The sequence below is a fragment of the Seriola dumerili genome, unplaced genomic scaffold, assembly GCF_002260705.1.
Source record: "Seriola dumerili isolate Sdu_G_001 unplaced genomic scaffold, Sdu_1.0 BDQW01000016.1, whole genome shotgun sequence".
Lineage (NCBI taxonomy): Eukaryota > Metazoa > Chordata > Actinopteri > Carangiformes > Carangidae > Seriola > Seriola dumerili.
Window position 1 is genome coordinate 2,520,346 of NW_019174271.1, and position 15,288 is coordinate 2,535,633.

General features: G+C 40.1%; 1 protein-coding gene across 1 annotated transcript in view; it reads left to right on the top strand.

Moving 5' to 3' along the window:
* Positions 1–15,288, top strand: part of LOC111225999 (glutamate receptor ionotropic, kainate 2-like) — a 356,655-nt gene that overhangs the window by 273,752 nt on the left and 67,615 nt on the right. Inside the window, exons 17-19 of the mRNA XM_022751076.1 lie at positions 833–1,056; positions 8,889–9,007; positions 14,487–14,704. Of these exons, the coding sequence (XP_022606797.1) occupies positions 833–1,056; positions 8,889–9,007; positions 14,487–14,704 (561 nt within the window). The remainder of the gene's footprint in view (positions 1–832; positions 1,057–8,888; positions 9,008–14,486; positions 14,705–15,288) is intronic.

Sequence of the window (15,288 nt, forward strand, 5' to 3'; positions counted from 1 at the left end):
CTGGTCTCGTGAAGCTGGTCTGATACTATATGCATGCTTATTGACCACCTACAGTGTCGATTTCAGAAGTATCTCCAGGTTGTCAAATGAGTTATTAGTTCATTAATTATTGATACATTAGCTATTTCCAGTCTCACCGGGATTCACTGTATCACTAAAAGCACACTGAGTCATTGTACCGTGGATGATTAAAGGGAAACACACCAGCTGCAGAAGTCACGGTACATGATGATGTAGATGATGTTGTCGCTATATCACTGAGAGTATGCTACGCCATTGCACCATTGAATGCCAAAGCATCATGTTAGGCCTTTTACAATCAGTGACTGTTTCACATAATACACATAATGAAGAATATCGTGGCCCAGACTTTGTCCTAATAATCAAAAGCTAGATCATAGAAAGAAACCAAAATGAATTGTAGTCACATTGTTCATTCCCTCTTATAGTCCAGAAACTGTAGATCAGGTCGATTAGTACAGTAAAGGTATGTTCTTTTTGTGTTGGTCCTGCATGTCTCCATAACTCCCATCACTCTCCACATAGAGTGCGAGCCTACAGCTCACAGCCATCCTAACAAATGGAGAAAGCAGCTAAAGAAAATAAATGGATGCTGTGATTTAGGCTCCAGAGAGAAAAAGGGGAGTTTAGTATTAAGAGTGTACTTGATGGGTGCAGAGAGAAAGAGGGCTTTAAATTTTTTGCTAAGTGCCTCAGGACAGACTCTGTAGTGTGTAAAGATCCTGTTTTCTTAATTTGATTGCCTCTAAATGCTTCCTCTTCTCCTGACTTATGGCCTATCCTTCTTTCCTTTTATGTTTCATGTTGACAGAGAGCTGATCTGGCAGTGGCTCCCCTCGCCATCACATACGTGCGCGAGAAGGTTATTGACTTCTCCAAGCCCTTCATGACGCTGGGTATAAGTATACTGTACCGCAAGCCCAACGGGACCAACCCTGGGGTCTTCTCCTTCCTCAACCCCCTCTCGCCTGATATCTGGATGTATATTCTGCTGGCTTACTTGGGTGTCAGTTGTGTGCTGTTTGTCATAGCCAGGTAACATGTCACTTCCAGTGATCACAGCTTCACACACAGTCAGACACACGCTTAATGGCCTTTGCTCAGCCTCACCCATCTGACTAACAACAGGCTAATCTCTGTAATTACTGGATCTACATCCTGAGCACACTGGCTCGTAGTGAAGGCTTACCATTCAGTGACAGTGCTGACACTAATCAGTGGTCATGTATCAACGCTCAGACTCAATGTCATCGTCTTTTAATATGTTTAATGCAGTTTAACCATGAAGGATCACATGGATATTTGCCTGTTTCCACCCTCAGATATTGATAAAGAATTAACATTTGCTTGGAGAGTATCTTGTTTCTAGGTTACTCCTGGCCTGCTTCCACCCAGATTGGTATTAGTAAAGAAAAAACCTCCATAGATGCAGACATACACGGGAATAGAGCGTAGACAGACAAGCTGCAGACCAATCAGCCGTTTCAGGGTTGTATGTATCTGAAGGTTGTGCACTCATATGTGTATGAAAGTGTTTGTGTGTGGGATATGTTGAGCTCAATGTGAACGGCTGCTGCCACTCCCCCACCCCCCACCCCCCACCCCCCCACTGTCCCCAGTGTCTCAGAGTTCATGCTGTCTTTTCTTTTCTCTTGTTCCCTTCACCTTGTTTCAAACACGACTTTGATTCAGAGATGTGATTGATCACTTTAATTCTGCTTATTCTGCTCCACACATTCCAATTCATATGAGACACTACCCCAGAGCAGACATGTTGGAGAAGTTGAATCTGATTCCAGTCCCTGTCACCTTTGCTTCGGATGACATCATGACTCCCCTTCTCTGGTGGCCATAACAGCTGAGATTCCATGAAGATATATTCACATATATCTGTTCAGACTGCTTTGTGCAGAAAGGTCTTTCCCTGAAACCTTATTTTCTGTAGTTGCTTTGGATTGCTTTCTCACTCTAGAAGGACTGCATCAAAGTTCTCTTATAAGTGGGGCTACGACCTGCAATTTCAGGTCTCTCACTGCAGTTAATCGGTGCCACCCAAGTTCAAATGACATTGCACTTGTTCAAAGAAACTCAACTCAACAAAGGAGGGAGTGCTGCAGAGTTTAAATACATTGCTCCAAACATGCTCGTTGTGAAAATGTCTGGAGACATACAGGGTTCCAGGATTCATTCAGAGTTGTAGAAATTGTGTTTTTATTTATTTATTTATTTATTTATTTATTCATTTATTTATTTAGGCCAGATTGTTTGGAAATGAAATTGTCCACAGAAAAGAGTTGGAATCGCACAGTATATAAGGGCTATTTTAAATTGGTGGATGCAGTCATTATGTGGAGGGTTAGTCTGGATGGAGGATTGTAGACCCCATGGAACTCCTACTGTACCTGCTTCTAGCTTCTGCTTCTTTGACCTAAGCAAACCCTGCTGCATAGACAGGAAGGTGTTGTGTATTTACCTTTAATAGATACAAGCCGCTCAGTACTATGTGACTTTGTTTTGTGTCCATCACAGTGTAGTTAGGTAGTGCAGCTTCGGCTGGTGAAATGATACAACACACTGTTCGTGCCGGTTGTCTTTTCCTTCCTCCGTTGTCTTTATTCAGACAAATCCTTCCAGCTGTTGAAACTAGGCCGATACTTTCTGAAGGCTCACTCACTTGATCTAGTGGCTCTTTTTTTGAGGCGGCTGTTTGAAGCATGGTGAAGAAAAAAGAGAGAGAAAGGTTTGTGTTGACTCTAAAACTTTTGGGAGACATCGGCTCTGTTGCAGCCATGACCTGACAGTTTTACCGTGAACACACTTGTTTTCCGATGTTACTGGCGATATGATCACACAAGAGAATAAAAAGCAGCAACTGTCATCTAAGTTGGCTCAGAATATGCACCTATCTGTATTTAATATCACAATATGTAAGTGTTTGGGTAAGTGTATAAAATCCCCCTTCACTCTATTCTGTCTTTTCTCCTGTACACACAGATGCATGCTGGGCTACAGGTGCATGTTTTTCCCTGTGTAGCACATAACAGTCTCACAAACTTTCCTGAAATGAGAAGTCTAAAGGCAGATTATGTATTCTGAACAGAACCTGTGGAGATTACGTCTCCCCCCTGTTAAAGGATTATGTAACAATAACATTTTTACATGTCAAGTATCTTCTCACTCTCCCTGTGGTATGGAGCCATGGAGATATTTGGTTTGATGTTTTTTTGTACGATAAATTAGATGGGGAATTTAGTTTATCATGCTCACCACAGAAATTCAAAAGGCACAAATCGAAAGGCACAGAGAGCAACTTTAACAGTTTTCATTTAAACCACCTTCTACCCAAGAAATGGTCCCTATGTAAACTGGATATAATAATAGCAAATCTTAGTCATGGCTAAATAGAACAAGGGCTAAATGAGCAAAGTCACCATAGGACCAGGTCAAAGTGAAAACTTATGGTTCTGATCATACAAAAAAAAAAAAAAGAAAAAAAATGAAAGAAAATGTTTGTTGTCTTAGGATGGATCGTTGTTTATGGTTGAGTGTTCAATCAGGACAGCAAATATATGATAAGATAACACTTTCCCCCAACATTTAAATATGAAGTTACAACAGTGTTCATAAGCAGTGAAAGAAACGTGGTATTTATCTGTAAGATTTTTTTTTTTTTTTTTGCTTGGTGGTTTTTGTTTTTTGTTTATTTTCTCCAGCAAGTCTCCAGAACTAAATGACAAAATATGTAATTTTCCACTGCCAATAAAAATAATCTGAAGCTCCTATGGCAGGAAAAGTGTTTTCTAAACCCTTGCAAATTACAGAAATGTCCAAAGCAAATAGACCCAGTGATTTAATCCGGTAGAAACACTGAATAAAGTAGTTTTGCATTTAAAATCCAACGCTGTTCCGTGGACACAGGATGTGTTGGAGCAGCTGGGAGCCGAGCTGCAGCTAACATTTGCTTGACTTGTTTGTCTATGAACCAGACGTTCAGCAGGTTTTTACTGGATTCCAATCATCCACAGAGGTGTCCTCTTCCAGAAACAAATGGACCCGGTGATTAAATATTTGAACTTGCACCAAGGTCTCCTATTGGACTGAAGCTTTAGTGACATTCCTCACTTGTAAGTCGCTTTGGATAAAAGCATCTGTAAATGAGTAAATGTAATATAATGTTATGTAAATCCGGTATGTGTATGTATACCAAGATCTAATAAGTGTATCATAAAATGTGTCTTAAAACTTGATAAAAAGTCAATTTTGAGCTTCTGGCAGACCCAATGAAAAGAACCGGTACCTTGATTGAAATTACGATTTGTCTTGGTTTGAAAATTGGGATAATGTGAGTTCACAAATCAACAAAATATGTGGAAAAGTTACGTTTTATATATTTAAATATAAAAAGATTGTTTTCAGGCATTTGCATAAAACAATATAATTGTAATAATATTAATAACAATAATAATAATAATGATACTAATAATCTATATATCCAGATTTCTTTCAGATTGATGAAAAGCCTTGTTTGTCCAACGTCGTCCACTGAATCCTTTCATGGTGGAGAAGTGTTTTCTCTCACGTCCTGTTCACGTCGTTTGTATGTGAAAAAATCAACACTCATTTCACAAAAGTTTGTGAGACCAAACTGTAGCTCGTAAATTTGACAGACAAGACCTAATACTACAAGGTTTAATTCCACTGTGCATTTATATGTATATATATGTATATATATCATATATAGTAATATATATATATATATATTGTGTGTGTGTGTGTGTGTGTGTGTGTATATATATATATACATATGTGTGTATGTACACATTACACATTTTATCTATGTATGCTTGTGTTTGTGTGACTGACTGCATGAGTGATAGACTGACAGACTGGACACGAGGACTGACACACACAGTGCTAGAGTTAGAGCAGCAGTGTGGAGGTCTATTCCCCATGGGTGCAGAGTTGAAACCACATGATTACTGTGTTGCACTGCCACCTGCCTTGATATCTCCAGTTACTGATGTTAATGTTATGTAATGGCTGATATTGTTTTTATGTTCACTCTAATGGCAACAACAGCACTGCCGGTGCTTCTGGCGCAGGTGATGAAACTGCTGAAAAACACCCTCTATATTACATCACACATAAAGCCTGTGCATTATCACCTGCTTACACTTTGGAGAATCCAATTCCCTACATCATCCACATGAAGTGAATTTTCAAGTGACAAGTGAGAAGCGGAGGCAAAGCTTTGACTAATCGATCAGAACGTAAATAATTATAACTGATGATATTTACATCTAATTCTCTCTTGTCTTGCTGAATTAGACTATTTCTCTGTGTGCAAAGTCTTTCTTCCCTCACATCAAAGTGTAATCTGCCTGTCATCGGTCTTTGGACAATGTGCTCATATTAAAAGCACAGCCCCAGTTCTCTTCTGAATCCGTTGCAGTGTTCTCAGTAGGAGGTTCTGGATAAGAACATTTACAGTTCTTTCAAAATCTCAGATTCATAAACTCAACTTAAGCAAAGACAAGGTTAACAATTGCAATTACATTTGGGCTTTAAAAGAAATAACTGTGAAAATTGATGTATTCCAAAAATAAGTTGATGTTAGGTTTTTCAAAATGTGTCATTATATTAGAGTTGGAGGATGAGGATAATTGATATTTGATGAAAATATAGTGTCAGTCCAATGGGAAATACAGTCACACCTGTGTAGATAGTGCTATGTACAATGTGCCAGAGCTGACACACCCCACTGTTGTATGTACTGGTGAAACGTTAAAGCCACCGATAAGCCAATGTACAACACATTATTAAGCCTGAACTTATCATTATTGTTGAGCATTTTCCAAGCCGCACCTTTGTGTTGTATGTTTTTAAATCTCTATGGCTTATCAGGGAGTAGTGCAGCTTTCATTCTGCACCTGTGGTTTATCTTATTCCTGCAAGTTCCAAGTCTCCTCTGAGTGAAATTACTGGAAACCAGTGGTTTCCTCAAGTAAAAACCAATGCACAGCAAAGCAAGACAAGTTTATTTTCTATAGAACATTTCACACATAAAGGAAGCAAAGAAATACAACGCAAAATAAAACATAAATTAAAAGGGCATAAATGATTTTAAAAGAAATTAAGTAGAGAGTCACAGAAAAGTAAATGTGTAAGTGTGCAACAAACTAATTTGACTTGATTTACAAGTCATCAGATTTGGTCTCATATCTTGTGAACATTTCCCCAGCTCTCTGTTGCATAGGAACTACAGTAAATGCTGCTTTTCTATGTTTAATTTAGATTAACAAACTTCACTTTTCCTGCATCTTTGTTCAGACTGTCTGAATGATTTTTTTGCTGTGACCTGTTCAAAGACAATACTACTACTACTACTAATAATAATAATCATAATCACACTAATAATCTTTATTTATAGAGCAATTTTCTAAACCCATGATTCAAAGAGCTTCACACAAGACAGCAAAGTAATACATGCATGTCATAGGCAACAGTTAAAACAAGCGATCAGAAATACAGTAAAAGTGTTTTACTATTAATGCAAATAAACCAAAGGCAGTGTCACCAGCAAGAGGGCGATCAGTAAAAATCCATAAAACCAAAAAGAATAAAATGTTTTCAATAGTAGGAAAAGTAGTAAATATGATTAAGTAAAAAGAAGTGAAGCGCTACAATAAAAGTTTGTTTTGAGAAGAGATTTAAGAGGTCAGTGATTCTGCTGAGCTGATCTCCTCAGGCGGCTCGTTCCACAGTTTCAGGCTCTGACTGTGAAACCTCTGTCACCTCTGGCTTTTAGCTTTGCCTCAGGAACAACTAACGGACCTCTGCCCGAGGAGCTCAGGCCAAAGGCTGGCTCATATGCTGTTCACAGGTCAGATATACAGCTTAGAGAGAGGCTGTGAAGAGCTTTAAAAGTCAATAATAGTGTAGGATGTGTGAAAAACTGTTACATAAATAAAAGTAAAAACTAAAACATTCTTCGGAAAATGATCATCAGAAGAATGTGTTCCTTTATTAGATGCTGTAGAATCTATCTTCAGTTCATGTGTGGACATATAAAGTCAATCATCCTGTGACAGAGCAGCTGTGTTGATTCATCTTCCCTGACATTGGTGTTATCATGTGTCTAATCGCTGGAGTTTTCTGCAGGATGACACTGCCCTTGTGGGAAGATAAACACCTCACATTGTTTCTGCACTGCTGCTGAAATCCTCGCTTTTTTGTCCGAGCTTATCTCTGCACTGACCTTGCTCAAAGTTTCTCTCTCTGGAGCGCAGATGACCTGAGATAATGTAAGGGCAATGTAATTGGATAAGAATGACAGCAGAAAGGCCAAGCAGTGCTACAGTGAGAGACAGGTTAAGCTGTGTTGTCTTCTGTAAACGCCACTGGTTTAGGATTCCCTGACCCAACCAGTAGCAGGCTAGCCAGCCACTCCCATAACCCAGCACAGCACTGATGACAACTTCGCTCATCCATGTTCACGGTGAATGGTAATTGGCTATTCACACATGATTGGAGGAAACATATTCAGAGACCTCTGTGCAGGGGATTGGGTCACATAGTCACACACGCCACAGCAAGGTTGCAGTTCAGCTGAACTCAATTTGGCATTACAAATTGACAAGCAAGCAAATGTGGGCCAAATTGAATGAGTGAGCACATGGATTGATTTAAGGCCAAGGATTCTCTCAAAGCAGAAACCAGGGGACATTGAGAGGTCCTTGAGCTACACTGCTCAATATCCTCCTGAGTATTGTAGGGGTGAAAAGGAATGCCGCTGCTAACCACATTATAAGCAAAGCCCATTAGTCAATGACAAGGTACAGTTATGATGGTGTCAGTTTATCGATATAGCCATACATCTTCATATAGACTCGTATATCGCAGTATATAACACAATACTACTGTGTAGTACACATGAATGGATCAGAATGGGTGTAGCAGCTTCATGGGGATTGTCCTCCATGCAGATGTCACATCCACTCGAGGTTATCGTTCTTGAATTCCAGCACTGCTACAAGTCTACATTATGCAGTGCAATTTGATTAGCCAAACCACCCCCCACCCCCCACCCCCCCCACCCCCCCACACACTCACACACACACACACACACACACACACACACACACACACACACACTCCAGCACCACCCAAATCAGGTCAGGATGCTTAATTGTAGACCAATCAACCTTTACTAATGTAATGTCACTTTTAACATGAGTAAATGAAAAATCCCTCTGCTTAAGGAGTGTGCTGAGTGTGGAGGAGTGCCACGGCTAGCATGGGCATGATGGGAATGAACCATTTGATCTGCTGAATATTAATGCTTCACCGAGATTATAAGGATTATTAGTTCTTTTCTCATCTGACAATGGAGTTATTTTCAGACCCCATCGATTAAATTACTGAGGGAATTGCCTTTGATATGAGCACGCCCACATGAGAAGCCACTTTTGCAATATGAGTGGTGTTAATTTTAGACCCCCCCCCCCCCCAATGTATTGTATTATTATTAAAATCGAAAATCACACAAGAGATATTCAGACAAGTAGTCTTTTGAGCCTTTATTTTGACTGTATAAATCAGCGTCTTATAGTAATTCATGTAATAAACTCTTAATTTACTAATTCAGTCAGCAGCATAACAATCTGAGCTATGAACATGAAGGGAAAACAATGCTTATTGATTATTATGCTCTCATTCTCTATGACTAATTAAACTATTTTTTCTCTCCTTGTCTCCCCAGGTAGGATGACCGCTCTCGGTCTCTCTTATAGTGCACTCTTGTTTCTTGATGCGGCTGCAGTAAAATTATATGTGTGTATGTGTTTGTTCTCTGTTAATCGTCACAGGTTTAGTCCCTACGAGTGGTATAACCCCCACCCCTGCAACCCCGAGTCGGATGTAGTGGAAAACAATTTCACCCTGCTAAATAGTTTCTGGTTCGGAGTTGGAGCTCTCATGCAGCAAGGTAGACGCCTCTGCCTGCCACTTTTTCTAGTACAAGTCCCACTTTTTGCTGGGGTCAACTTGCTCTTTGACCATGACCATGCATGGGGGCCTCTGTGCATGTAGCTAGATGCTTCACTGGTATTGTCCAGCAGAATGGACCAGGTGGGATTTGAGTGATGTGATCAGTGAATGGGGATGGTGCTCCCGCATGTTCTCCTTATCCCTGCCCCCTAACTCCTTCCTCCCTTTCCCCACCAATTCACAGCTGTTTGAACAGGTAAGTGTACCCACACAGAGTACCTGAGATGAATCAGATGGGTGAATGAGCAGCTTACCCTGCCTGTTTGGTTTTACTTCCTTCTGCCTAACCGATGCCATATCTTCTCAACTAGTTGGCATCTTCAGATGGAGAAACAAAGAGCAACCAAAGAAAACCAAAAAAAAACAAATAAAAAATCTTGGAATGGCTTCTATCATTTACATTGCCTGTCACAATGGGAGATATGTTGCATTTTTTAAATAAGCATTTATTCCGAGCCACTGACAATATAGCAGGTAGTGATGATTGTAGGGCCTGGAAAGCATGGTTTATACTGTATGTCTGTCTTGCATCTGAACAATGGATTGGAGCCAGCACTGCTACAGTCAAAGCTTCTTTAAAGGGTCAGTTCACCTGAAACTTAAAAAATAAATCTCTGTTACCTCGCGTTGTCTCTACCCATGCAGATAGTTACTGTATGTAGGTTTTCAATATAATAATAAAACAAGGAGAAAGGAATCTGATTTGTGGTGCTCACAACCACAAAGGAACATTGAAATTTAGATACCACTGAATTTATAGCACTGACATATTTTACTATGAAAAATATCTGTTTGAATTCATGTATTTTGATTTATTATTATTGATTAAATTCCCAGGAGGTCATTTCACATGGTGCAATTTCAAAACCTCGATTTTAAGAGTATCTTTTAAAATTCATGAATTCTGATATAAAAATGAAACGTGAAATATCAAAATAAATAGATAAAGATAATGTATTCAAGTTGTTCAAATTCAATCTGTCCAATTCTTATCAAAAAATGCAGGTCAGAGCTTTTTTCAAGAGCTGCCAACCATATATCATGGTATTTCTCAGTGACTGAATACAGTATACTCCACCTGCTGATGGCATATGATGGCAAGTGAGCAACTCCATGAAATGTGGTTGAAAGTGCCAGATCTAGTAAGTGGACTTTGAGTTATTTTTATTATTACAGTGTTTTTATTTTTACGCTTCCATTTCCTTTCTAAACTTGACAAAAAACATGAATGCCATGTAGGTTACATTAAAAAAAATCAATAGCAAAATCTCTTTTCAGAAACAGTTTTCCAGGTGCTGTGGATAATCCGCAGAACACGCCTCTTTTTTGGGGTGAAATCTCATAAATTGGCATTGGTCTCCAGATCTGGACAAATATAAACTGGAATGTCTGAATGACTAGGTACCACTAGAGATAAAGGACAAAATATTATTTTGGGTAAAGTGACCCTTGAGTCCAGACCTCTCAGTCTTTCCTAGGATTTAGTAGCTGATAACTTATCTCTTGTTGGCTGGCTGCATGTTATGACTTATTTTTAATGCATGCTTACTAATATCCCTAAATTACTGTTACTACCAAGTTACTAACTTTTTTCCACGGATTTTTATTTATCTGACACCTAAAATAGAGATATTATTTAAATTATCTGAGAACTTGTTAAACTGTAATGTCGCCCATGACAAAAACCACCCAAAATATTCTATTAACACTGAGTATAAACCTGTTTCTAATGAACAAGGATATGGTCAAGATTCATGTGAATATCTTTAGCTATTGATGCAGTCAGTGTGTTGGAGTGTTCTTTGAACATCCAGCAGAACAGATGGAGGGTTGACCAGTTGAGAAGATGTGGTTGAGGGCCAGAAGGCTGTGGGATTAGACTGGATGAACACACAGTGTCTGCATGGCACTGTGCTGGTCTACACTGTAGAGAGGCTCCCCTGCCTGGTGGCTTGCAGCGCCCCCCAGAAAACTGTGGGATGTGCTGTTTGGTCATGACGTTACCTTGGGTACATGACGGTCAGCCCCAACCAGGCTCTGTTTGGGTTCCACTCGCTTCTCTGAATGGGTCGTCCCTCTTTTCTGTTCTGGTTTCTGAGGTGGATCACGATCAGAAGCTCTGATTAACATGGTAACACGTCTCACTTTTAAACAAACCTGCACTTGATAGCTTGCCATGGGACCGACACAGGACAAGCAGAATTCACTGCTGACAGTACTGATGAATACACCATGTGTTTGTGTTCATGTCTGTTTCCTTGATTTCTGTTCTTGGTTGTGGTTTGATGAATGGACAAAGTGGGTGGCGAGTGGCCGTCCTGGTTGACTTTACTGCCGTCACTGAGCCAGACAGTGTTGTTGGCTGGTGGCTAATGAGAGGTGAAACAGACTGTGTATTTATAACGTAGACAATAAGACCATTGTTTTGTTGCTAGTAGCCTAACCCAGCCTTAGCTTTTTGAGGGTTGTCTATGACATTACCATCAAGGGGGCCCCTATGTTTAAATCGCACAAGTGCTATTTAACCTTTACTTAACCTTCAATCAATGTCTTAAGTCAACAGCTGTTAGCGGAAACGTTGGCTATGTAGCAATAGCAAAACGTAAAAATAGCTCCTTTAAAACCTTGTTTTGCCTTTTTTTCTGATTGTACATTTCTGTTGATCATCACAGTGATGATGGTTTACACATACATGTGATAAATGAATGGTATGGGCACTATAAAAAGCCACAGCCATGTGTAAAAGTTGTGTATTATGACAGCTGCCCAACTGGTGCTGTTGAAGAACCTCAGTGCAACACAAGTCATAAAAGTGCATTTCTTCACCGCTCCTCTCACCTACAGGTCGACTGAGTAGTGGAGCAGGCATAAGCATCAATATGCAAACATATGTTTAAGGCCATTTCTACATCCATTTCTGTCTAACTGTGGAACAGGAAATGGGGCTTGTGTACAATCTGATGAAAAGAATGAGTCTACATATTCCTGCCTTCATGCATACACAGTTTTAGTGTGAATCTACACAGACTATTAGGCTTTTGGTTTGTTTCAGATACAATATGTGATGCACAAAAGCTGAATGCTACTTTTCCGTGTTTAGCTTTGACTTTGCATGAGCTGCATGTTGCCACAATTGTGGTCCTACTCTGAACAAGTGGGAGCATTAAACAGAAGAGGCCACAACATTTTTATTTGCTCAGATACAAAGTCCTTCAAACTGGATTCACAACAATTTAGGAATGTACTACAAATCCCACACAGGTTTATAACTTGTCTAGTCATATGTTGTGTTTGACCATGTGGGATGCAGCACTGAGATCTAATGATATGCAGTCTGACAGTATCACAAATTACTGCATGTTAAGCAAAGCTTCTTAGCATTCACTCTATGTGGTAATAGTGGGCTAACAGTTTAGCATCGTGCTCCTGCTGCTAGACATCTCACTCAGAGAACTGCGAGAAAGAAAGTAAGTTTGATTACAACTGAGCGTGCTGACTGTGTGTCACACAAAGGGAGTGGAGCACAGAGATCTTATCCTCCTATCTCGTTGACTCTTTGTCAGCTTTCCGTCTGAGTCAGTGTGCAAAATCCCAGCTTTCAATTGCTTAAGCAGCTTGAGTAGAGTAGTCCTGCTATAGGCCAGGCCCACCTCCCTTCAACTGGACAACAAACCTCACTCTCATTCTACCCATGCACATGTGCTCCTTTATGCTCTGCATAAATTCTTCATGAAACCTAAATGAAAAACAATAAAATTAACTGAAGAGTTTGTGCACTCTACTGTGTGGAATTTGAAATAATGAAAGTAACAAATGCTGTGCTAAGCTAAACAACTCCATGTAGAAAGTATTTGGCTGGTCAAACCAGCGTTTGTGGCTGCAACATTTCTGAACAAAATCAATTCAGTTAATAGAAGTGCTGCAGTCAATGGAGTCACTCACAGGCACAAAGTAAATCAATGCAGGTCTTAGAGCATAGTTTACGTTTTGTGGACTTCATGCTGTTGAGCATTTACTAACCAGTTTGTCAGGGCTGGTTTTTAGGGACTGGATAACTAAAGAATCTGTGTTCAATTCAATGTATAAAACCTTGTTATATCAGAGTCTACTGTCATTGTTGTACTGGTAAAATAATGTGTTTGTTGAAGGCATTCATTACCATGAAGCCTTGTGGCAGGCCATCACATATCCTAAATGCCTGTAGTTGAAGATCAACAAGAAAAGGATGCAGGCCTCACCTGAAATGCTGTTGTGCTTGACTAGTTGTTCCCTGCAGTGTTGCTGTCACTGTGTAATTGGGCTGATTATTCTGTTCTGAATCTAAAAAAAAAAACACTTAAGGGATAACAGTTAATCTTCCCATCACGGTCTGAAAGTTGTTCTTTGCATTTATCTGCAGTATGCCACTCTCTACTCAAGCACTCTCCTGATGTCTTCCCCTGGACCAGCTCATACTAAGCAAAGCCCGTCCCTTTGAAGCATGACAATCAACAATGACCGCCAGTGACAGTGACAATACAGTGCACTACAAAAGATGCTTTGTAGACAGTTGTAAGATCAGAGTCTTAAATGGTAGACATGGGGCTATTTTTTAACAGTCCAACGTACATGGTCTAAAGCGCCTGCTTATGTAGCAGCATTTTACTCTCTTGATAATGCTCCTTAAACTGACAGTGAAATACTGCACCACTGACTTCAGACCAGGTTTTTGTTGGTCAGTTCCACAACTTTCCGCTGCCTCAAGATAACAGTCCACCACCAATGCTCCTGGCCACACCTCATTTTAAGACCAACACACCTATGGGTGCTCAGATGGGCCCACGTGTATTCGCTATTTAAACAACATGGGCGCTGGACTGGAAAATGACAACTGCATCAGACACTTGCGTTGCCAGGTGTAAGACAGAGCTATTAGTCTCGTCAGTAAACTGTGTTAAATATTTATCTGGTTTACAACCGAGGCAGTTTGGTTGGCAACCTTCTCAAAGATAAGTTGTTTCTGACTAGCTAGCATGGGGGTTAGCTAGTTGGCAATAGCTTACCAACTACCCTGCCAAGTAGTCACTATGTCACCAAGCTAACAGAGGCACCTGTGTCACAAGAACGTACAAATGAATTTTCCTGTGCGATTTCCTGGCAGTTTTTTGTGTTACATTTTGAATTTAAAGAGAATGGAAATCTTAGCTGTGAAAGAGGCAGCTCAGTAAGGACAGACAGTCCAGGGTACACTGGAACGATTGACAACAATCACCAGGTCCAACTATGAGCCAGTCCACTCTGTCCACTCTGTGTGTCTGTGTCTGTGTCTGAGTGTGTGATCCAGGCTGCAGATGCAGAGGCCTAGCCTGGGTGCTGCCCCCTCTCCAGCCTAGTGCTGTACCAGACCTCACCCCACCTCCTCTGCTCCTCTCGTTCAGGATCTGAGCTCATGCCGAAAGCCCTCTCCACCAGAATTGTAGGAGGAATCTGGTGGTTTTTCACACTCATCATCATCTCCTCCTACACGGCAAACCTGGCTGCCTTCCTCACTGTGGAGAGGATGGAGTCGCCCATTGACTCTGCTGACGACCTGGCCAAGCAGACCAAGATAGAATATGGGGTGGTAGAAGACGGCTCCACCATGACCTTCTTCAAGGTGAGTTACAACCTGATCTTATTAAACCAAATGCATTAGTCTTTTGTATCATCCAGGGATTTACAGGTGCATCATATGGTTTTGTCAAGGTTTAAGATTGATATGGTTATTAGTTTGCTGCAATATTAAATAAGCCAAAGCTGCATGATAAGTTTTACTAGATTTATAATGCTCATTTTACACTAGAAATAAGTTCTGTTTTTTTCTTAACATGGAACAGACACTAAAACTCTAAGAGGGTTATTTCCTGCAGAGTGATCAACCTCATGTAACCACTGAGTTAATAAAAGTATTGGCTCTAGTTTATATCATTATATCTGACATTACATAAAACCAAAATTTCAAACTGAAAGCCACTTTAAAGAAATCGTTCTTATGTTTGCTGTACTAAACAGAAAAGAAACCTCTAATCACAGGGGTTCAAATTAGAAGAAGTCCTCAAACAACGATCAGAGGAGGGGGATTAGGGGGGAAATCTCTAACAATAATTTTATGTTATTTTCTCATTTCAAGGAAAATAATAAGTAATAAGTACATAAGAGAGCTTTTGAAAATGAAAAAATGAAAATAATGAAATAATCCTA